At 54.5% G+C, this 20,934-nt stretch overlaps 10 protein-coding genes across 10 annotated transcripts, besides 6 other annotated features; 7 read left to right on the top strand and 3 right to left on the bottom strand.

Annotated features, from left to right (window-relative positions):
- Positions 1 to 11: part of a tandem repeat that runs on past the window's edge.
- A 165-nt stretch (positions 12 to 176) lies between these two features.
- Positions 177 to 1,197, bottom strand: EKO05_0008997 (Mss4p nuclear export; the record flags this gene model as incomplete). Its single annotated transcript, XM_038942090.1, has 3 exons — positions 177 to 698; positions 749 to 985; positions 1,036 to 1,197. The coding sequence occupies 3 exons, from the start codon at positions 1,195 to 1,197 to the stop codon at positions 177 to 179; spliced, it is 921 nt and encodes a 306-aa protein (XP_038795612.1).
- Positions 1,116 to 1,148: a tandem repeat.
- Positions 1,197 to 1,237: a tandem repeat.
- A 220-nt stretch (positions 1,238 to 1,457) lies between these two features.
- EKO05_0008996 (GMP synthase (glutamine-hydrolyzing)) lies at positions 1,458 to 3,139 on the top strand (the record flags this gene model as incomplete). The annotated part of the gene is made up of 2 exons (XM_038941981.1): positions 1,458 to 3,045; positions 3,102 to 3,139. The coding sequence occupies 2 exons, from the start codon at positions 1,458 to 1,460 to the stop codon at positions 3,137 to 3,139; spliced, it is 1,626 nt and encodes a 541-aa protein (XP_038795611.1).
- Positions 3,140 to 3,532: 393 nt separating this feature from the next.
- Positions 3,533 to 3,551: a tandem repeat.
- Positions 3,552 to 3,705: 154 nt separating this feature from the next.
- On the top strand, positions 3,706 to 6,376 carry EKO05_0008995 (glycerol ethanol, ferric requiring protein; the record flags this gene model as incomplete). The annotated part of the gene is made up of 3 exons (XM_038942179.1): positions 3,706 to 4,737; positions 4,799 to 5,124; positions 5,176 to 6,376. 3 exons carry the CDS (start codon positions 3,706 to 3,708, stop codon positions 6,374 to 6,376), a joined length of 2,559 nt encoding a protein of 852 aa, XP_038795610.1.
- Positions 6,127 to 6,165: a tandem repeat.
- Positions 6,377 to 6,522: 146 nt separating the features above from the next.
- On the bottom strand, positions 6,523 to 7,416 carry EKO05_0008994 (DNA-directed DNA polymerase; the record flags this gene model as incomplete). The annotated part of the gene is made up of 2 exons (XM_038942052.1): positions 6,523 to 7,298; positions 7,353 to 7,416. 2 exons carry the CDS (start codon positions 7,414 to 7,416, stop codon positions 6,523 to 6,525), a joined length of 840 nt encoding a protein of 279 aa, XP_038795609.1.
- Positions 7,417 to 7,777: 361 nt separating this feature from the next.
- On the top strand, positions 7,778 to 9,284 carry EKO05_0008993 (Carboxypeptidase C; the record flags this gene model as incomplete). Its single annotated transcript, XM_038941989.1, has 2 exons — positions 7,778 to 8,353; positions 8,400 to 9,284. The coding sequence occupies 2 exons, from the start codon at positions 7,778 to 7,780 to the stop codon at positions 9,282 to 9,284; spliced, it is 1,461 nt and encodes a 486-aa protein (XP_038795608.1).
- A 634-nt stretch (positions 9,285 to 9,918) lies between these two features.
- EKO05_0008992 (uncharacterized protein) lies at positions 9,919 to 10,358 on the top strand (the record flags this gene model as incomplete). Its single annotated transcript, XM_038941982.1, has 2 exons — positions 9,919 to 10,063; positions 10,147 to 10,358. The coding sequence occupies 2 exons, from the start codon at positions 9,919 to 9,921 to the stop codon at positions 10,356 to 10,358; spliced, it is 357 nt and encodes a 118-aa protein (XP_038795607.1).
- Positions 10,359 to 10,896: 538 nt separating this feature from the next.
- On the top strand, positions 10,897 to 11,828 carry EKO05_0008991 (3-hydroxy acid dehydrogenase; the record flags this gene model as incomplete). The annotated part of the gene is made up of 3 exons (XM_059637441.1): positions 10,897 to 11,198; positions 11,265 to 11,739; positions 11,790 to 11,828. The coding sequence occupies 3 exons, from the start codon at positions 10,897 to 10,899 to the stop codon at positions 11,826 to 11,828; spliced, it is 816 nt and encodes a 271-aa protein (XP_059493424.1).
- A 708-nt stretch (positions 11,829 to 12,536) lies between these two features.
- On the top strand, positions 12,537 to 13,775 carry EKO05_0008990 (uncharacterized protein; the record flags this gene model as incomplete). The annotated part of the gene is made up of 1 exon (XM_059637440.1): positions 12,537 to 13,775. The coding sequence occupies one exon, from the start codon at positions 12,537 to 12,539 to the stop codon at positions 13,773 to 13,775; it is 1,239 nt and encodes a 412-aa protein (XP_059493423.1).
- Positions 13,776 to 14,627: 852 nt separating this feature from the next.
- On the top strand, positions 14,628 to 16,205 carry EKO05_0008989 (uncharacterized protein; the record flags this gene model as incomplete). Its single annotated transcript, XM_038946677.1, has 1 exon — positions 14,628 to 16,205. The coding sequence occupies one exon, from the start codon at positions 14,628 to 14,630 to the stop codon at positions 16,203 to 16,205; it is 1,578 nt and encodes a 525-aa protein (XP_038795605.1).
- A 946-nt stretch (positions 16,206 to 17,151) lies between these two features.
- Positions 17,152 to 17,175: a tandem repeat.
- Positions 17,176 to 18,079: 904 nt separating this feature from the next.
- EKO05_0008988 (uncharacterized protein) lies at positions 18,080 to 20,167 on the bottom strand (the record flags this gene model as incomplete). Its single annotated transcript, XM_038941852.1, has 7 exons — positions 18,080 to 18,302; positions 18,360 to 18,557; positions 18,614 to 18,705; positions 18,757 to 19,510; positions 19,571 to 19,671; positions 19,724 to 19,836; positions 19,903 to 20,167. 7 exons carry the CDS (start codon positions 20,165 to 20,167, stop codon positions 18,080 to 18,082), a joined length of 1,746 nt encoding a protein of 581 aa, XP_038795604.1.
- Between the last annotated feature and the right edge of the window lie 767 nt (positions 20,168 to 20,934).

Here is a 20,934-nt window from a genome sequence, read left to right as displayed (position 1 = left end):
AGAGAGAGAGAAAAGGTTGGAGAGAGCTGGCTGTGTCAATAGGAGCAAGCATTACCATTTCTTTTGGTTCTTATTTAGATTCGGCTTGTGTGCGTAGGAATGTAACACCAGTTAGAGTCACTGCACGCTTCAGGGTTGAGGTTGGTGGTAATTCATTCATGGACTCGCGCTGATGACTACTGACCGCTCAGGAACGACTTGACGGCCTCGACGGCACCTGCGAACCTGTCCGCCTCGATCAACGTCACATGGCCCTGGGGCTTGACGCCCATCTCCTGGAACGCTCTCTTGCTGTCGCTTGCGCCCTCGTCGACCGGGGTATCGTAGTCAAAGGTCGTGTGGCCGACAGCGTGCTGGTGCAGCACCTCGTCCTCTGGGTGGAAGTAGAAGGTCTCGTCGTCCGCCTTGGCCGCCTTCTTCTTCTTGCTGGGCGGCTGGCCGACTGCAGGCAGACTCGAGGCGACCTCGGAGTATGCCTTGGAGAGCACGAGGTAGTGTGTGAATGCGTAGGGCTCCTTCTCGTCGACGGCCCACTGGATCTCCTCCATGAGCATCGTGTACATGGGCGGCACGATCTCGTGGGGCATGTTGATGAAGCGCTCGGTGAGGACCAGACCAATTTGCGCAGGTGCGGCGGGGAGAAGGCCTGGCGCCTTCTTGCTGAGATAGGCGTGGAGGTCGCGAATCACCTTCTTGTCCTGCACGGCGTCAATTCCACAGCGCAGCACACGCAGTCGGTTGGCGGTACCTTGTGTGTCTCCAGGTTCAGCACGGTCAAGAAAGCATAGGGGTCCGTCTCCAAGCCGTCGACCTTGACAGTGCTGCCCAGCAGCGGCTGTGACAGGATCAGGTCGGCGAGCTCGCTCAGGTCGAACAGCTGGTTGTCGACATCCAGAAGCTGGCGCAGCAAGGACTTCAGGCCGTGGAAGTCGACCTCGGGATTGGGGTCGAACCACTCGAAGTCGACGTTCACCATGTCCATGTCCTAGCGATGCATGAGCTCCGTCGCATTGCGCAGGGGAGGATGCGCCAAACCTCGTCGCTGTCGCTGTCGTCGTCGGCCTTGATGCCCTTGTCGATGCCCTTGTCGATGCCCATGTCGATGCCCTTGTCGATGCCCTTGCCCTTGCCCTTGCCCTTGCCCTTGCTCTCGGGCGCATCGGGCAGCTCCTCTGGATCCTGTTTCCGCTTGGCCATGTTGTCTGTGTGTGTGTGTGCGTGGTGTTGTATGCGTATGCCAAGATGTCTATCGATAAATTTTGGAACGCGGCCCCACTACAATTCATCGCTCGAGTCAACAACCCCTCCACCGTCGCTCTCTCCCCTTGGACCCTTCTTCCCTGCACTTTCTCTCTTCTCTCTTCTCTCTTCGCTCTTCTCTTTTCTCTTTCCTTTTTTTCTCTTGGCTCGCTCTCCACTCTTCACTCTTCCTTCCACCCTTCCACTCCCCCGCCAACATGACGACCGACGTCAAAGACCCTGTCCCCCCGCACAAGACGTTCGACACCATCCTGGTGCTCGACTTCGGCTCGCAGTACACGCATCTGATCACGCGCCGCCTGCGCGAGTTCAATGTCTACTCGGAGATGCTGCCGTGCACCACCAAGCTGGCCGACCTCGACTTCACACCCAAGGGCATCATCCTCTCCGGCGGCCCCTACTCGGTCTACGAGGAGGGCGCGCCCCACGTAGACCACGCCGTTTTCGATCTGGGCGTGCCCATTCTTGGAATATGCTACGGCCTGCAGGAGATGGCATGGCACTTTGGAAAGAACGCAGGCGTTGCAGCCGGCGAGAAGAGGGAGTACGGCCACGCGCACCTCAAGCTCGAGCAGCACGGCGGCCATGTCGACGAGCTGTTCAAGGGCCTCGAGAACGACATCGAGGTCTGGATGAGCCACGGCGACAAGCTGAGCCACATGCCAGAGAGCTTTGTTACCGTCGCGACCACCAGCAACTCGCCCTACGCCGGCATTGCGCACAGCGCCAAGAAGATGTACGGCATCCAGTTCCATCCTGAGGTCACACACACGCCGCAGGGCAAGGTCCTCCTCAGGAACTTCGCCGTCGACATCTGCCAGTCCAGGACCGACTGGACCATGGGCAAGTTCGTCGACCAGGAGATTGCGCGCATCAGGAAGCTGGTCGGCGACAAGGGACAGGTCATCGGCGCCGTCAGCGGCGGTGTCGACTCGACTGTCGCCGCCAAGCTGATGAAGGAGGCCATTGGCGACCGCTTCCACGCCGTCATGGTCGACAACGGTGTGCTCCGTCTGAACGAGGCCAAGCAGGTCAAGGAGACGCTCGACAAGGGCCTGGGCATCAACCTGACCGTCGTCGACGCCTCGGATCTCTTCCTCGACCGCCTGAAGGGCATCACCGACAACCCCGAGCAGAAGCGCAAGGTCATTGGCAACACGTTCATCGAGATCTTCCAGGAAAAGGCAAAGGAGATTGCTGCCAAAGCCCACAACACCCCCAACGCCGGCGAGATCGAATGGCTCCTCCAGGGCACCCTTTACCCCGATGTCATCGAATCGCTGTCCTTCAAGGGCCCCTCCCAGACCATCAAGACCCACCACAACGTTGGCGGCCTACCAGCGAACATGAACCTCAAGCTCATCGAGCCCCTGCGCGAGCTCTTCAAGGACGAGGTGCGCGAGCTGGGCAAGGAGCTCGGCATCAACGAGGAGCTTGTCTGGCGCCACCCTTTCCCCGGCCCAGGCATTGCTATCCGCATCTTGGGCGAGGTCACCCGCGAGCAGGTCCGGATTGCGCGTGAAGCCGACTTCATCTTCATCGAGGAGATCAAGAAGGCGGGGCTGTACAGGAACATCAGCCAGGCGTTCGCGGCGCTGTTGCCGGTCAGGGCGGTAGGCGTCATGGGCGACAAGCGGGTGCACGACCAGGTCATTGCACTGAGGGCGGTGGAGACGAGCGATTTCATGACTGCGGACTGGTACCCCTTCGACGGCGAGTTCTTGAAGCGCGTGTCGAGGCGCATTGTGAACGAGGTCAACGGTGTTTGCCGTGTTGTCTACGATGGTGAGTTTTCCTTTTTTGTTTGGTTTTGCAACATGCAGGTGCTAACAGCGAGACAGTCACCAGCAAGCCCCCTGGCACGATCGAGATGGAGTAGCTGCTGGCTTCCCATTGGACGAAAGCAAGCTAGACCAGCGAATGAGCAGCTGGGGTCGACTAGGCGTATATGTTATTGGACACGGAAAAGCACACGAATAGACGATAGAGACTTTGATGATACCCTGCGAGAAGAAAGCGCGATTAGACGAGACTCAATGAAGACATGGTTCCACTGCCGAAGTGCTGCCAAAAGTACGGACGCTCCACCGTGGGGTGTTGCGGATGGGGTTGTTTTTGTGTTGTTGAAGATGTAGTAGACTCACCAGAATCAAACTGATCAACACAGGAAGCAGAAACGGATGGAATTGACGAGGATATCAGAGAAGAGCTTGCAGATCCATGACATGCTACCGTTCATGTGCTACGATTGGAGTCGAATCTGTCATCACCATGTGTGTGTGTGTGTGGTGATATCGTCAGTCCTGCATACGGACCGCTCCATCAGACCTCCGCGCTCACTCCGCAACTCCCCCTGCATGGACCCCAAACGTCAGACAGTCAACAACGTGCACGCTCACGTCCCTCGATACCCAAACCACAAACCCACCCCATCTCGACAATGCGATGAAGCGTCCCTCAGCCTCGCGCTCGCGCTCGCGTCCCTCACGCCCCTCACAACCGCGGACCGCGTCCTTCGCCCCGTCGCTCCGCCGCCGCAACACGTCGCAGTCCGCACACAGCTACGACGACCCAGAAGCCGCCTCGACTGCCGCCGCCGATGCCGTCATCGCCTCGGAGATTGCCGAGATCAAGCGCTATGAAGACTTCACGACCATCGACTGGGTGCAGGACGCCGCGCGCGAATCGCTGCGGCGCAAGGCACGGCGCAAGTCGCGCCTGTCCCGCGTCCACGAGCACGCCAGCGGCCGCGTGTTCCTGGGCCGCGGGCGTGGCAAGTGGCGGCGCAAGATTGCAGAGGCGTATGATGCGGGCCAGGCGTGGATCGTGGTGACGCTGGTCGGCGCCGCGATTGGCTTGAATGCCGCGTTCCTCAACATCGTGACCGAGTGGCTGTCGGACATCAAGCTGGGGCGCTGCACGACCGCGTTCTATCTCAACGAGAGCTTCTGCTGCTGGGGCGCTGAGCAGGGCTGTCCCGAGTGGAAGCGTTGGAGCCGAGTGTGGCCGGTGAACTATGTCATGTACATGGCCTTTGCGGCCCTCTTTGCGCTGGCGGCGGCGACGTTGGTCAAGAGTTTTGCGCCGTACGCGGCAGGCAGTGGCATCAGTGAGATGAAGTGCATCATCGCGGGATTCGTGATGAAGGGCTTTCTGGGCGCCACGACGCTGTTCATCAAGAGCATTGGCCTGCCGCTTGCCATTGCCTCGGGCTTGAGTGTGGGCAAAGAGGGCCCGAGTGTGCACTATGCCGTCTGCACAGGGAACGTCATCAGCAGGTTCTTCGACAAGTACCGTCGAAATGCCGCCAAGACGAGGGAGATTCTGAGTGCGAGCGCGGCGGCGGGCGTGGGCGTCGCCTTTGGAAGTCCGATTGGAGGCGTGCTGTTCAGTCTCGAGGAAATGTGCAATCATTTCCCACTGAAGACCATGTGGAGGAGTTACTTTTGCGCGCTGGTGGCTACCGCTGTTCTGGCTGTACGTCGCAGGTCCTACTCTACATCATCAATATCCGCCCCTGCTAATGCGGTGCATATAGGCAATGAATCCCTTCCGCACCGGCCAACTCGTCATGTTCCAAGTCAAATACGACCGCTCGTGGCACTTTTTCGAGATCCTCTTCTACCTTGTCATCGGTGTGTTTGGCGGTCTCTACGGCGCCTTTGTCATAAAGTGGAATCTGAAGATGCAGGTCTTCCGCAAGAAATACCTTTCCGCGTACCCCATCACCGAGGCCGTCGTCCTAGCCGTCATCACGGCGGTGATTTGCTACCCGAACATGTTCCTGCGTATCGACATGACGGAGAGCATGGAGATTCTATTTCAAGAATGTGAGAACGGTCACGACTACGACAAGCTGTGCGAGTACGTTCAGTCCAATCCAAACATTTGAAAACCTGTAACTGACAACCACAGCCGCGACCAACGCTGGCATATGATCTTATCCCTCGCCTTCGCCACCACAATCCGCACCCTCCTTGTCATCATCTCATTCGGCTGCAAAGTCCCCGCCGGTATCTTCGTGCCGTCTATGGCTATCGGCGCAGCATTCGGCCGTATGGTTGGTATCCTCGTGCAAGCCCTCCACGAGTCCTTCCCCAGCAGTGCCTTCTTCTCAGCATGCGAACCCGACGGACCTTGTATAACCCCCGGCACATACGCATTCCTGGGCGCCGCTGCCGCCCTCTCCGGCATAATGCACATCACTGTATCAGTCGTCGTCATCATGTTCGAAATCACCGGCGCCCTGACCTACATCCTACCGACTATGATTGTAGTCGGCGTGACCAAAGCTGTCAGCGAGCGCTTCGGCCATGGCGGCATCGCAGACCGCATGATCTACCTCAACGGCTACCCCTTCCTAGACAACAAGGAAGAACACTCTTTCGGCGTCCCAGTCAGCGCCGCCATGAGCACCAACATCACCTGCCTGCCCGCCCGTGGCCTCGCACTGCGCGACCTCGAATCCGCCCTGAACAAAACAGACGATGCGTACCAGGGGTATCCGATCGTCGACTCCCTCGCGTCCAAAACCCTGCTCGGCTACATCGGGCGCACAGAACTACGCTACGCGCTCGACAAAGCACGGCTTTCCGCCTCGGTGTCTCCTTCCTCGTCCGTCTCCTTCACTGCCCCCACAGATGCAGACGCAGATGTAGATACAGACACCCACTTCAATCTCTCGCGCTTCGTCGACCCCACCCCGCTAACCGTGCACCCCCGCCTCCCGCTCGAGACCGTGCTGCAGATCTTCCAGAAAATGGGGCCGAGAGCTATTCTCATCGAGTACCGCGGCCGCCTGACCGGGTTGATCACCGTCAAGGATTGCTTGAAATTCCAGTTCAAGGTCGAGGCTGCGGGGCAGCATGGCGGCGGCGGCGGCGGCGGTGGTGGTGGTGGTGGGGGGCAGGGACAGAGCGGGATCGGCGAGGACGAGCGTATGGAGAGGTGGAATCGCGGATTGCTTGCTGTTGTAAGCGTGGTGAGGGGGGTCTGGCAGAGGGGGTGGAGAGTGCTGGGGTTGGGGAGGAGTGGGGGAGTCAGGCTTGCGAGTCCGGCGGTGGGGAGGAGGGTGGAGCAGGAGTTGGAGGATCGGGGGAGGCCGGGGAGTAGGTAGATTGATAGACGGATTGGTGGCAGCTTCAAGAGTGCTTTTGCATCGTTGTGGTTTTGATTGTTCCTGTCTGTGCGTGTGGATCTTGCCCTGATGCCTCTCTCCCTATGCTATGCAATGCACTTCCAATCCACCGTGCTCTGCTGTTGTTACCGCCCATTTATCGCCGTGAACCCCCCCGAGCTCATTCTCGCGCTCGCGCTCGGCGTCGCACTCGCATTCGCACTTGCACTCTCCTCCCCGTTCGTCCTCGGCGGCCCACGCATCTCCATCTCGATCTGCATGGCTGCGGGGTCTTCCTCGCCTTCACTCTCTGCAATCCTTTCTCCTCCCGCCCCTCCATCGACGTCCATGGCTTCTGTTTCTGGCACAGGCGGCACAATCTCCTTCCTCGCCAGCGGATCAAGCTCTGTGCCGTTCTGCGGCGTGGATGAGGAAGTGGACTCTGCTTCGCGGGCTCGGGCCAGCAGGTCCTGTGCAGCGTCCGAGCCGATCGGTATGCTTGGCAGCGTTGTTTGTGTGGTGTTGTTCGCGTTTGCAGGTCTTGCAGTGTCCTTCTCGCCCGTCTCGCCCGTCTCGCCCGTCTCGCCCTTCCCCTTGGCCTCCTCTCCGCCCTCCTTGATAGCACTCTCCTTCGCCGTTGCTTCCAGTTCCGCAGCCTTGCGTTTACGCCACGCGCCATATTGCATCGTCTTGGGCACCACGTCGACCAGGAACTCGAGGTTGTCCGTCCTGCTTACCGCGCTCGAGACATCGCGGTACTGGATATTGCGGCGCGGCTTGCGCTCTGTTTTGACGACGTTGTGCGTGGAAGTGGCGAGGTACTGGATCATCATCTCGGTCGCCAACGCGATAGCGAACGAGGCATTCTTGGTAACGATGAGGCGCTCCGGGTCTGCGTTGATTATTTTCTGGACGCGCGCGACTGGGCGCGTTAGTTGGTGTTCGAGTCGACCTAACAGCTACTCAAAAGACATACGTGGGAGGGAGACATGGCCTGTGACTTCTTTTGAAGGCGCAATAGGAGTGTTGTTGTATGGCATCGTGACCGAGCGTGGTAGCGGAGCGGCGACGGTTGCTATGGGTGGTGTGATGGACTCGAGGCGGATTGTGGGGCTGCTTGTGTCTTTGATTGTCCAAAATGCTATGTCGTGTCCAATGGCGCGTTCGTTCCGCGCAATAGAACTGCAATCGGTGTATGACGCGTGTGAGGTGGTGAGGGTGAGGGTGAAGATGTCGAGAAGAGGAAGGTAACAATGCAAAAAAGGCAGGTTTAGCCGCCTTGAACCAAGCAGACGTAAGCAGATGTCGTCGATCCAGGCATCGCTCCTTACAGACAAAGTGAGCTTTCGCTTTCCTTGGCTGCTGTTGGAGCTTAACCTCCTGTTTCTATTTTATTCAAGTATGAGACTGCTTTCTCTGTTGTTCGCGGCTGGCGCTGCTGCTGAGCTATCTCAAGTGCCCTTCCAGAACACACCAGAGGTCGAGGGCTTCCAAGTCTACCAGAGCCAATTCTCCGAGCACCATTCCATCCGCATCAAACAGCAGCAGAACGACACTCTCTGTGATGCACGCTCAAAGCAGTATACCGGCTGGCTGGACGTTGGCTCTAAACACATCTTCTTCTGGTACTTTGAGTCGCAGGCCTCGCCATCAGAAGATCCGTTAGTACTATGGCTGACAGGCGGCCCTGGCGGATCGGGCATGATTGGACTGCTCCAAGAGAATGGGCCTTGTCTAATCAATGAGTACGGAAACGGGACTGTCTACAACAAACATGGGTGGAGCAAGAATGCGAATGTCATCTACGTTGACCAGCCGGCGGGTGTTGGTTTCAGCTATGTCGATGAGAATGTACCGCTTCCTGGAACCAGTTTCACTGCTGCTGAGGACATGCACCACTTCTTACAGCTGTTTACGAGTGATGTGTTTCCAAAGCTGCATGGCAACGACTTCCACATCACGGGAGAAAGCTATGCAGTAAGCTGTGTGAACACTTTGAGTATCTCCAGCTGACGTGCAGCAGGGCCACTATGTTCCAACGCTGGGAGCTCAGATAGTCTCTCAGAACCTACTATATCCAAAGCGGCCTCAGGTGAACCTCGAGTCCATCTTCGTTGGGAATGCATACGTCAGCCCTCTGGACACAGCCTTTGGCTACTGGGAGACGCTTTGCACAACCAATCCCGGCGTTGAGACTCCCATCTTCAACCAGAGCCGCTGCGATCTTATGGCCACCCACCTCCCTCGCTGCCTAGAACTAGCCCGCGTCTGCTACGACCACCCTGACCCTGCTATCTGTCTAGCTGGCGAGGAAGTGTGCTGGAATGGGGTAATCGTGCACTACGACGGCGAGTCTGGCGCAGGAGGTCGCAACCGCTTCGATATTACACATCCCTGTGAAACAGGCGACGACCTTTGCTACCCTGAGATCCAAAAGATCGGGGAGTATCTCAACCTACCGTGGGTGTACGAAGCCTTGCATGTGTCTAAAGTAGTCGGCAACTACAGTGTCTTCTCCGAGGAAGTTGCAATTGCTTTCTCGCTAACGAACGACTTGGGCATCAGCACACAGCCACAGGTCTTGTACCTGCTAGAGAACGGCATCGATGTACTGTTCTACCAGGGAAATCTCGATCTTGCGTGCAACACGGCGGGAAACCTGCAGTGGGCGAACTCGATGTCGTGGAAGGGTCAGCCGGCGTTTGTCGCGCAGAGCAAGCAGATGTGGAAGCTCGGAGAGCAGGAGGTCGGCTGGTACAAGGAGGTCAAGGTTGTGACCGGTAGTGGTAGAGATACGACGTTTGCGCTCAGTACCGTCAACGGAGCGGGACACTTGGTCCCGTACAACAAGCCGGAGGAGGCATTGGCTCTTGTGGACAGGTGGTTGACCAAGCGCAGTTTTGCGTGATTGTGTCTGTTCATACGTAAATTGGAACGAGTTGTACATAGTTGTAGCGCCATGCACGGTGGGTGGAGCGCCATGATTGAAGAAGCTGGCAAGTCGCCGCTTGCTAGCCGCACGTTGGCGTGATGAACGGAGAGCACTGATGTATGGCAGTTGTGGTGCACCATAACCATGAAGCTTTGCAGTACTGTCAGACTACCTTTAGCAATTGACGTCGTTTTCTGCATCCATCGTCTGTGTTTGATTGTGTTCATCGTACTCCTGCAAGGATACGTGAATCTCTAACCTCTGCCAAAACACAGACAAACATCGTCACAACTCGAAAGATCGTGACACACAGCCGCAGCGATCGGCCAGGAACACATTCCGGCCCACTTTCGTCCCGCAGCTGCGCATCATCGTGCCGCATCGTTTTTCAGAACCCAAATTTCGGACGTGCATTTTCTCCACCATGAGATCATAACGTTTAGCACGCGACTACGTCATCGTTGTCTGTCTACGCACACGACCTTTATAAAGGGTCTGCACGCTACGAAGCATCACCATATTCCCTCATCAACTACCTGCATAACATCAAATCATACTCAATTCACCTCAATACTCCAAACACACCTCAACACATACACACATCATCATCATGTCTGGAACTTCCAACGTCGGTAACTCTCAGGTCTACGAGGCTGGTGACCAGCGCAACTACAAACAATCCGAGATCGAGGAGGCGAAGAAGGAGAACCGCTTCCACGAGGGCAAGGAGAACTCTCACAAGGCCCAGGACTCCAGTAAGCTCTCCCATTGCGCATGTCGATTCTCTCCTCTATGCCCTTCCCACCATCTTACAGTGAGTATACTAACAATAATACAGAGGATGAGCGATCCATTGCCAACAAGCTCGAGCGTGAATCCAAGCGTGAGCATGAGGACGACGAGAAGCTGAGCGAAGAGGGCCGTCTGCGCAAGGTTGACGCTACTCTGCCTGCAAAGCTTCACGGCAACGAGCCCAGCGCTGGCGCCAAGCTCGACCAGGAGCTGAGGGACGAGGAGGAGGCTGAGCTCAAGCGCAAGGGCAAGGCCTAAATGCATTGTTCCTGTGACAAGGTTGATGCTGAGATACCCTACGATACGAAGTCAAGATGACCAGCCACAGCGGCGGCATGAATGAAACGAATGAACGATCAAATCTTGGCCTTTTAACGTGATAAATGTGCACTCATGTATCCATCGTACGCCGCCATGTCACCTCCAGCATCTGCGACATCGCAATCGTGTCTGGAATGATGAAATGCCCCTCCACAGATTCGTGCTCTCTAAACCCCACCATCCAAGCTCTGATCCCTGACTCGGGCTTAGATTCTCCGGTAGCCTCGAGTATCTGCACCTCTCTTATCAAGGATGCAAAGGCGACCCAATCAGTACTGCAACTCCTTCAAAAGGCCCAATTGCCCCGTCTTGACACATCGTACTTTACATGAGTTCTCTCGGCACAGGAAACCTTATCCGCACCGCCGTTGCCTTATCCCGGAGCTTTCTCGCCCTTAAACCCCGCGTTTTGAGCTTCCCATCGCCCTTTACACTGAGCAATTCCCCCACAGCTTTCAGCAAAGTCTTCGCCAGAATGTCCAGCTCTCAAGCCAAGCGCCTCGCCGGCAAGACCATCCTGATCACGGGCGCCAGCTCGGGAATCGGCAAGAGCACCGCTCTGGAGTTTGCGCGCACACAGCCGAATGACTTGAAGCTCATCCTCACAGCGCGTCGTGAGGACGCGCTGAAGGAAGTCAAGAAAGAGATTGAGGGATTTGCAAAGGGCGTCAAAGTTCATGTTGTGAAACTCGACGTCAGCAATGTCTCGGAGATCGGGCAGTTCGTAGGCAACCTGCCTACCGAGTTCAAGGAAGTCGACGTCCTGGTGAACAATGCGTACGTATTGCACCGTCCATTCGAACCAGATGAGACCAAATAGACATGGAAACTGACTGTAAGTAGCGGCCTCGTCAAGGGCGTCGATAAGGCCCCAGAGATCAAGGCAGAAGACATCAACACTATGTTTCAAACCAACGTCACAGGCCTCATCGCAATGACTCAGGCCATCCTGCCCATCTTCCTCGCCCGCGCGGATGGCGGCCGTGGCGACATCATAAACATTGGCTCCATCGCCGGCCGCGAACCTTACCCAGGTGGTTCCATTTACTGCGCTACCAAGGCGGCGGTGCGGAGCTTCACGGACGCGCTGCGCAAGGAGTTGATCGCGAGCAGGGTCCGCATCATCGAGATTGACCCAGGGCAAGTCGAGACAGAGTTCAGCGTGGTTAGATTTGGTGGCGACAAAGAGAAGGCGAAGAAGGTCTACGAGGGCGTGGAGCCCTTGACGGGAGATGATATTGCAGAGATTGTCGTGTTCACGGCAGGGCGAAGGGAGAATGTCGTCGTTGCGGACACACTTGTCTTCCCCAACCATCAGGTGAGTCGAATTTTTGACCTAGAAGTGAGGCGGATACTAATATGTCACAGGCTGCTGCGACGGTTATGCACAGGAAGTCGACACTATAGAAGTGTCAGTCAGGATGTACATATCGAACAATATCGAGTGGCAGACTGCGAGGACCATAACCGGAAGCCGCCCCAATTGCATACTCATTTTCAGTGTTATCACGATTCAGGCGTTCGAAGCGGCTCCATTATTGCTGTCCGTGTCTTGTACTGGGCCAGTCGTTCAACCCCACGACACATCTATGCTTGCTAAAGGTGCTGCTAATCCACGCTAGGCACCGTTTACCGGCGGGTGCTCGAGACACAATTACGCATACAGCCGCGACTACACCGAAAAGCATACTTGTCATTGAAGCTCATGTCTATGACAGAGGCAAAGAAGGATTAATCGGTGACTAAGGCCGGTACAGTGCACGCCTAATAGACATGCATTGTTCAAGTCGAGCAGGACAGCAAAAAAGATTATCCAGGGCGACACCCTTGGGCAACTGGCGGCACAGGACAAAGACACACAAGCTAATAAAGCCGGTCAGCAGGAAGTTCGTTCACGTTTTTTTGTAGCTCGATGCCGATAAAGATGAGGAACAAAAGGCGCTGTGCGTGCCGACAAGTCAAACAACACTAGCGGGTATATACAACTCCAGCAACCTCAAGAAGGAAGAGAACACCGTCGAACAGCCTACCATGTCTGCTGAAACTAAAAGTGACATGCATAATGATACTGCACGTAGGCTCTCTCGAAGTCGTGGAACGACATCCTTCACGCGTATGATGGTGATGGCGAGTGCAGACGAGGAGAATTTCCCTCATGTCGACCGCGAACTCGACCCCGACTCCGACGATAGATACGATTCCGAAACACACCCTTCAAGCCCATGTACTTCAAACTTAGACGCAATCCATGAGGACGATGAAGTTTCAAACAATGGGTTGGCAGATATTGTCGGCTACGAAGCACCCAAGTACTGCCATGACCCTAACTTTGCAGGCCATCCGGAGTGTCACAACCGCCAGATATCCGACACTCACGTGTTCCGTGTAGTCGATGCAGCAGAAAAGTTACGGTTACGCTTTGCTGCAACGCACGATGGCGGTGATAGTATCAAGCACTACCGCGACTGGCGCCGCTTGAAGTGGGAATACGGCGAGACTATGGTGCATGGACAGTCTTCGCTGCGCACTGAAGTCCTGACCGAGGATAAGGAGGAGGTGGATGTTCACACGCATGAACGATCTAGCTGGGATGCTGATCATGTGCAAACTCTCACTACGACCCATGAGGATTTCGTTGAGCACTATTTGCTGCGACAGCGGGCACTGAGGAAACAGGCGGCGCATGCAAAGCGGTCTCATGTCGATGCAGGTCAAGACTTGTTATCTGCTGGTACCATCACTGACGGTCCTGGGCTGCTTGAGACCATTGCTCTCGAGGGGGATGAGCTGTCTGTGGCCCCACTGACAGGATCTATGGCCATTGAGATATGTCACCATTCTGTGAGCACCTTGATCGCTCGACGTTTCTGCGATGAGATGTCTCTGTGCAATTCGGTATCCTCAGAGCCTACTTTGGTTACCACCAAACCCTCCTACGATAGCGCCTGGTCCAGCTACACAAGAACAACCAATTTACTAGACGCTAAGGCTAAGATCACCTCCTCTGCTGCCTTCAATGACCAGGGTGCGGTAACCCTGCTACATCGGAGTTCTCCAGCACCGGAGTTGTGCGACGAAACAACAGAACCTCAGCCGCAGGACACGGTCGAACCAAATACTCACAAGACAGTCTTTACGGAAGATCAAACCACTGGGTTTCCAATGCGCGCAGAAGTCCAGATACTGGATGATGGCTGTCGGATTGAGGATGTTCGCCAGTCCCTAGACAAGCACGACACACAAGATCTGTACTCGACACTATTCAACAACCTGCATCCGAAGAATCGCTGCCGACGCTGGAACCGCGAAACCAAAAACCTCATCAAGAAACGACTCACATTGCGAAGAAGCTAGGCTTGACTGGGATACATTTTGCGCCTATGGCCGTTGCTGCCTGCATCCTCTACGAGACTTTCACACTCGCTAGAGATGTCAAATTTGTTAGAGAACATGATTTGTTATTTGGTGCCATTTCTTCTTGAGTGCAATCTCCGGTTCGCTTTGTGCCTGTTTCGAGTGCTATCTCAAGATATTTCTTTGTGCCATCTCACAATGTTTGTTTGTGCCCGCAATGTTCGGTTCAGCATTTTGAGGGATGAATTTTAGTGCTCATTTTTAACCTCCCTTCAATCGATGATTTATGACCTGTACCCGACATAAAAGCCCATCAGATGTGTTCGCTCAGTGATTTTGTGGGTGTCAGTCTGCGGGGTTTATTCGTGCAGAAGGCCTCGACCAGATCGCTAGACGTTCACGACCAGACTAAAACTTCGTTCTTTCAAACAAATAACCGAACCGTGACAAGGTCAACCATCAACTCCATATGAAAAACTCATTTTTGGTACACATTGTGCGGTCACTATGTTGAACCTTGGTTTCGACAGGCTCCAAGTATGGTTGACGCGAGTTTTCACTTCACTTCACCCAATAATTCTCAGGACCGTCGCAGTGAAAGGTCCTGCGACTGTTTATCTGTCATAATAACGTTCGGTGGTCCCCGATATCCACTTTTCCTAGTCGTTGCCCTTGGTCATAGGACTGTGCGAGCCGCCAAGCCCACCTACACTTCGACCAGAGCAACTGCCCTACAAGACTTTCACGCTCTTACCCCTCCCTATCCAGAACATCTCACAAACTCTGATGCTACTGCCCTACCTCAATCACTTTTCAACTGCATTACACTGTATCCAGCTACATACTCCAAGGATGGCTGCTTACATGTACACCTCTGCCACTGGCAACAATTGGGACGATGATGATGACAACTTTAACATCGATACCTACAAAGCCATAGCCGACTACTTAGTGCCCACCATCGATGACTTTGGTCTCCTACAACACGCACCCGGCATTGCTGAAGAGGAGGACCACGAAATCAAGCAGTTCGCCGCGCCAGCAGCTCTCAAGTCCACCGATAAGTACGATTCGGTTCCTTGTTACCAGTGGCCATCACCCGCCCAAGCAGCTGCAGAGCTCTGGAGCAAGGACGAGCATCGCCGCCCTGCCTATGTCGAGATGAGCCACGACGGCGATTCCACCTATTCTGATCGGCGCTACAACTACAACACCAATTGGCTGAGTACCAAGGTCAGCATGTGCCGTAGCATGAAGATTCCGATTATGATGAAGCCGTCCCCTCTTCAGCAGTCGATGACCTGGGAAGAAGATAGCAAGGGTGAGTACATCAAGGATGCCAGTTTGCTATTTGCCTCGACATCATCACCGGCGCTATCTCAAGATAGTCATTCCGAATATGGACAAGACGGGCCATTCACCCCGCCCGATTCACCATCCATGGTACTTGTTGGTGGGTGGAAGGACAGAGTTGAAGAACCAGGTAGATTCATTGAGACATCTGGCTGCATGTTGATTCATACCGATCAGTACGATCCCGTAACTGCTGCCATCGATATCCCCACCAATTTCGAAAAGCTGGACGAAGTTGAGATCTCGCACGAGTTTGTCGACTTCAACCATATGTCGGATACTCTCCTTATCTCGGACATTTTGGGCGACGCTACGAGCAAAACACAACACCCATATTACGATCAGACTAGTATGCAGACGGAAATGGAGGTCGGCAAGCCACAATCTAACTCAACCTCAGGCTCTCTCACATCTTACACGCCACCCGATTCGCCTTCTCTCAGCAAGGTCGAAGAAGAAGCGATGTGTGGCAATCCCACCGCTTCTTCAATTGCAGGCGAAGATGGTGGTCGCGTTCGCCGAGATCCCATGGTCGACCTCACAATAGTGAACGCCATGACCCACAACCTCATCACCATCGTCGAGGCCACTCTAGCTGACCACGAGATCGGCAATGTAAACATTGAGGAAGTCACCACGAAGACTCTCGTCCCTGTATCAGGTGCAGAGTACTGGATCTGTGGCGATGTAATCGACATTCACAACAAAGTCTTCGGGCTTATTGAATTCGTCAAGGCTGCAAAAGTCACCGCGGAGGTTAACGTGACCGCCGTTGAAACCGCCCGCATGGCCGTATCCGATGCAGAAATTCGGATCAACCATATTGCTGAAGACTACAACCAGGTCCAGGACGACAACGGCCATCGTACGTCTACGGTTGGAGACTCCACATCACTCGTCAGGACCAACAGTCCATCACCTGACCTGGAGTACATTCACGACCTGAGCAATACTTCACAGGTATGGAACACAGTCGCTACAAGCTGGTTTGTTCTCTCGTCTTTACCATGGGGTTGCATCGCTGTCGCTGCTGCAGGTGCTCTAGTCGACCTAGTTGCTTTCGTAGCTCGTCGCTAGATCCTGCAACATACTTGCACCACAAAAAACGGATTGAAAGATATCGCGATGCACGTTTTTGAGTTTTCTGGCGCTCCACCTCCGCAAGGCATCGGCGACAAAGACAGCATTTACACGGCATTCTATACCCCATGCTTCTCCTCGACATCACTTCCTCGCCTAACAGCTCCACCATTACCTGCCAGGTACCCTTGGCTTGAATTATGCTCCCTTCGGATTTAGCCAGATCTTACCAGTTTTTACCAATCAGAACACACTCTTTCGATTCGACATCCCTGAACGGAACCAACCGTTCGCTTAAAACACCTTCTCGACTCTCGAGTCGCTCGCCTTCGGGCTTGAGCTCACCCATCGAGTTCATTTGTTTAAAGTAAGAGGCGCGACAATCTGAACCGCACGACATTTTCGCTCTGTTCAGTACCACTTCACTTCTCTTCGACGTATGAGCTCACCTTTGGGTTCGAGACTTATCGAGATAGTTTGGTTGGTCTAAGCGGAGCACTCAAGGCGAGAGGGGACGGAAAGGTGCGGTCGCGAACAGGTTGGAATACTCATGTGGTCTCATTGTTTTGTTTCTACAGATTCACAAGAGACTCCATACCTACATATCCTTGTACCACAGTCGATATCATATTACGTGCGCACTGTGCGTCTAAGCCCAAAATCAAAACCCTGAGTGTATTATCATGCAGTACGTGGATACCGGTCTTCATCCAATAATCATCTTGCTCACTCGTTCAAAGAAGCGCCAGGAGGGAATATGGAATAGTATTGTCAGTATGGCAGCGAGCTATATTGGATCAAGGCTCAGTCTCAAAAGGCCAGCAAACTTACATTTCAATCACCCACCATAGACCTTCTCAGTACTATGATGACCATCATGCAATTTTCCAAGGCACACCCGGTTCTACAACCCCCCTTCGCCCAACATCCACAGACAGAAGAACCCCCCCCCCCCCCCCCCCCCCCCGAAACCCCCTCTCTAATTGGGCAAACCCCAGCCTCAAAGTCCGGTTCACTGCAACGCGAAGCCAAAACCCAAACACCGGGGATTGTAGAGGCACCTACAAAACCTCGCCTCCCGTCCCATCGCCTTCCTCCTAAGTATCCCCCTCTCCAAAGATCACACTTCCACGCGCTCCAAACTTCCAAATAACGCACTGCACGCTCCACGCCGCGAAACCCGACCTTACACCACGCCAACACACCAACGAATACCCCCCCAACATGCCCCGCCGCAGCCGCCGCAGTCGAGGTCCCCCGAAGCGGACTAGGCATCCGGCTGTCATTCTGTTCAGAACGATTGTGTTGGCGATCGTGGGGTGTGTTTACCATTGAAGCGGAGGGTTGTACGCTGTGCGTATCGGGGAAGCGAGAGGGTGGGTTGTAGTGTCGTAACTTTGGATGTGAGATGGGTGTATGCTGTGGAGGTGGTGGATGCATCCGCGCTGATCAGAGAAGGGGTTGATGGTTGATGGTGATGCGACATTTATGGGGGTGGAGTGGGGTGTTTTAGTTGTAACGAGGTCGAGCGGATTCTTAGACGCTGACGATGTATCGTGGGTGCGGTGTTGTTTGGCTAGTGTGTGGCTTTCGAGTAGGTTTTCTTTTTCTTAGACAAGGGGGTTCTGTGGATATAAAAAGTCTGGTTTTGAGTATTGGTGCTGGTTCTTCAGCGGCAGCAAGGGTGATTGATCATCACGGTTCAAAATAATACAAAGTGTGCATACAGATTGTAATCATCAGTGTAAGCAGCCTAAGTTCATGTCTCGCGGCCTTGTCCCCCGGGCATCTACTTAGCAAACGTTGAAACAAGTCGGATCATTGAGTGGTTGTTGGTTCCGTACAGAAGCCTCTCCAGCACCAAAGTTAGCTCAGACGTTACTCTGTCGGTGGCGTACGGAGCGAATAAGATCCCGGATTCCCTTTTGCGGCTTCCGCTCACCAGATAGAAGGTGCTTCTCGTCCGCGGCGGCAATGATGTCTTCGCCTGTGTTTGGATAGTCCAGGTGACTCGCTGTGTGGGGGAACCAGCGCATAAGGCCCCAATAGAACAGACCAGCAGCAACGAAAGAGTAGATGTAGCCGATGGCGAAGCTAGATACAGATTAGCGTTGGTTCGCCAGCTGTCCTAATCATCCCTAGAAAACTTACAGGTGTTTACCGCCGTCAGAGAGATTGATCGTGTTGAGTGACACGCTGTTGATGAAGCCTGGAAGCGGAGGCAGGAAACCAATGATGAGTGCGACAACACTGCGCCAGTTGGTGGCGTACTTTGCAGAGTAGCGGTACATGCCGTTGAAGTCATACATGTCGGGAACCGACACGTTACCACGACGTGAGATGTAGTAGCTGTAAGGCACACAAAGTCAGCATCCAACCCTTCCGAATTGGAGGTCTTTGCTTACTCTGTCATGAGGATTGCTGTCATGGGCCCCAGAAAGATGGTGTAGCCACCAAGGAACGCAAGGAACTTCTGAGCTGATGCAAGAATTTTCCACTGCGCGGATGGTCAGAGTGATTGCTTAGTTCGTGTACGATGAAAACTTACTGGAACACACGCCCAGGCACCAATAACAGCCGCAAGGATTTGACCACGACGGATGTTGATGTACTTGGGGCAGAAGGAGACCAGGTCGTTGGCTGCGCTGATGGAATTGGCGGAGATGTTGATACCGAGGGTGACGATGAGCAACCCAATAGCGCCAAATGCAGCAGCAGCTCGACCGGCGTGAGAGCCAGATGCCATCCAGTCATGGATGATCTCAATCGGGTTCCAGATGATCTTGCCATAGGCTGTCTCAGACGCTGCGGCGGTGAAGATACCGAGTAGACCAACGATTGTGAAGATGAAGGGAATGACGATTGCCTGGACATTCTGCGCACTCGGCTTGCTGGCGTACCTCGAGAAGTCGGCAATGTTTAAACCCAGAGTGGCGTAGTTTCCGAGCACGGAGTTGAGGTTGGAAAAGAAGGCCCAAGCAAGCGCCGCGCCTGAGAGAGTTGTACCTTCGGTTATGACAGTGCTGCGGCTAATGGTGCCGCCGGCCTTGTGCAGAGTTGATCCGAACACGGCGAGGAAGATGATAGGCGCAATGATTGACTTGAACCCGAAGAAATACTGGATCTTCGTGTAGGGTATACAAAGGAAGGGCAATTGCAGCAGGAAGTAGAGGAAGAATGCGACAAATCCGGCAGTCGTGAGACCCTGGCTCTCAGGAACATGGTTGGGAATGTTGGCGAAGCTTGGCCATATCGCGGTAAGCAACACTTCCATGCATTGGCCGCCGGTCACTGTTTGGACACTTGGGGCTCCTGTTAGTATTTCCCACACAACCATGTTGCGCAGAGTAGAATAGACTCACCCAAGCCAAATAATAGCAAGCGCACAACGGGACACTACCACGAAGTAGCTGAAGTAGTAGCCGAATGGCATGCGGGCGAGAATGGGAAACGGAGTATGAAGCTACAGCGAGTCAGGTTAGCCGTCAGACCTCACGAGGAAGAGTTTTACTTACCGTGGCGCCAATCCTACCGTTCATAGTGATGACCAGACCCATAATCGTGTTTCCGAGGACGCAAGCTCCAATGGCCATTCTCCAACTTAGACCAGCAGCAATCATGGAGGAAGCTGCAAGTGATGGTCAGTCGAACCGATTCCATCACACGTCTCAAAACATTCAAAGGTACTACATACCCACTTCCCAGTTAGAGACGGCCCAAGCATCGGCCATCCAGTAGGCGATATAGGCGCCCGTATGCCAAGTGCGCTTCGATGGAGGTATAGGATCGAAGTCGGCATTGGACGTGTTTGGATTGGCAGCGAAACTACTTGGCTCCTGGTTGACAGCCAGGGAAAAGCGAGTGCGCTTGACGGGGAAGGACTGGCCCATGCCATCTGGCTCGCCATGCGCAGAGGAGACATCGGAGCCTGAGGCTGTCTTGTGGTCTTGGAAAGCCATGTCGGGAACAGCGGTTGTGTAAGATTAGGGCGGTGTGTGGAGTGGCCAAGACAGGACCGAGGGTCAAGTGTGCACTTGGCAGGGATCGTTGTAACTCATATACCTACAAGTGAGTTCGCTTGGGAGACAAGAAGGGACCCGTTCCAGAATGAGTACAAGACGGCTCCGAATTTTCCTTATCTTGAGATTGCACTAAATCCAATCGAACAGATCTACTATGTACGCACATGTGTTAGGCTGGGGCTGGGGTGGTAGGCATCTCGTCAAGCTCTGACTGGGCTAGAACAACGGGCAACGTGAAGATAGATAGATCTGTAGCTTATCTCGACACGTAAGCTCAGATCCTCGCAGGCGATCCCTGGGCTAACCAGGTCATGCACATGAGGTTGGATGCCCTGCAACGCCATTGGCCGTTTCCGGAAGCTATCTGAGCATCTTCCCGCCCTACGTCAAGTTCGCAATTGTGCTCATGTGAAAACTCGTAGCAGCTCGCGAAGCTCGCTGATAACCAGCTGGGGTCTCCGCAGGACTAGAGGTGAAGTTCCCAGCAACCGGGCCCCCCGGAACTACTGGGGCAAGACCTCCGCAGGCTCAGATTGGCTGTGGGTGTAGGGTACGCGTTGGCCATCGGCGCTCCACGAACTGCGCGTCTCCGGTGCCCAAGCCGTCGTCAAGAGCTGCGAAGATGCAGCGAGCAGGTCTGAAGGCGAAGAACCAGCCAAGAGAAGGGTCATGATGGTTGGCGGTGAGTTCTTTCCAAAAGGAGA

Source organism: Ascochyta rabiei, chromosome 16 (genome assembly GCF_004011695.2).
Source record: "Ascochyta rabiei chromosome 16, complete sequence".
Taxonomy (NCBI): Eukaryota; Fungi; Ascomycota; class Dothideomycetes; order Pleosporales; family Didymellaceae; genus Ascochyta; species Ascochyta rabiei.
Note: the sequence above shows the minus strand (reverse complement) of the source record. Positions and strands in the feature narration are given on the sequence as shown.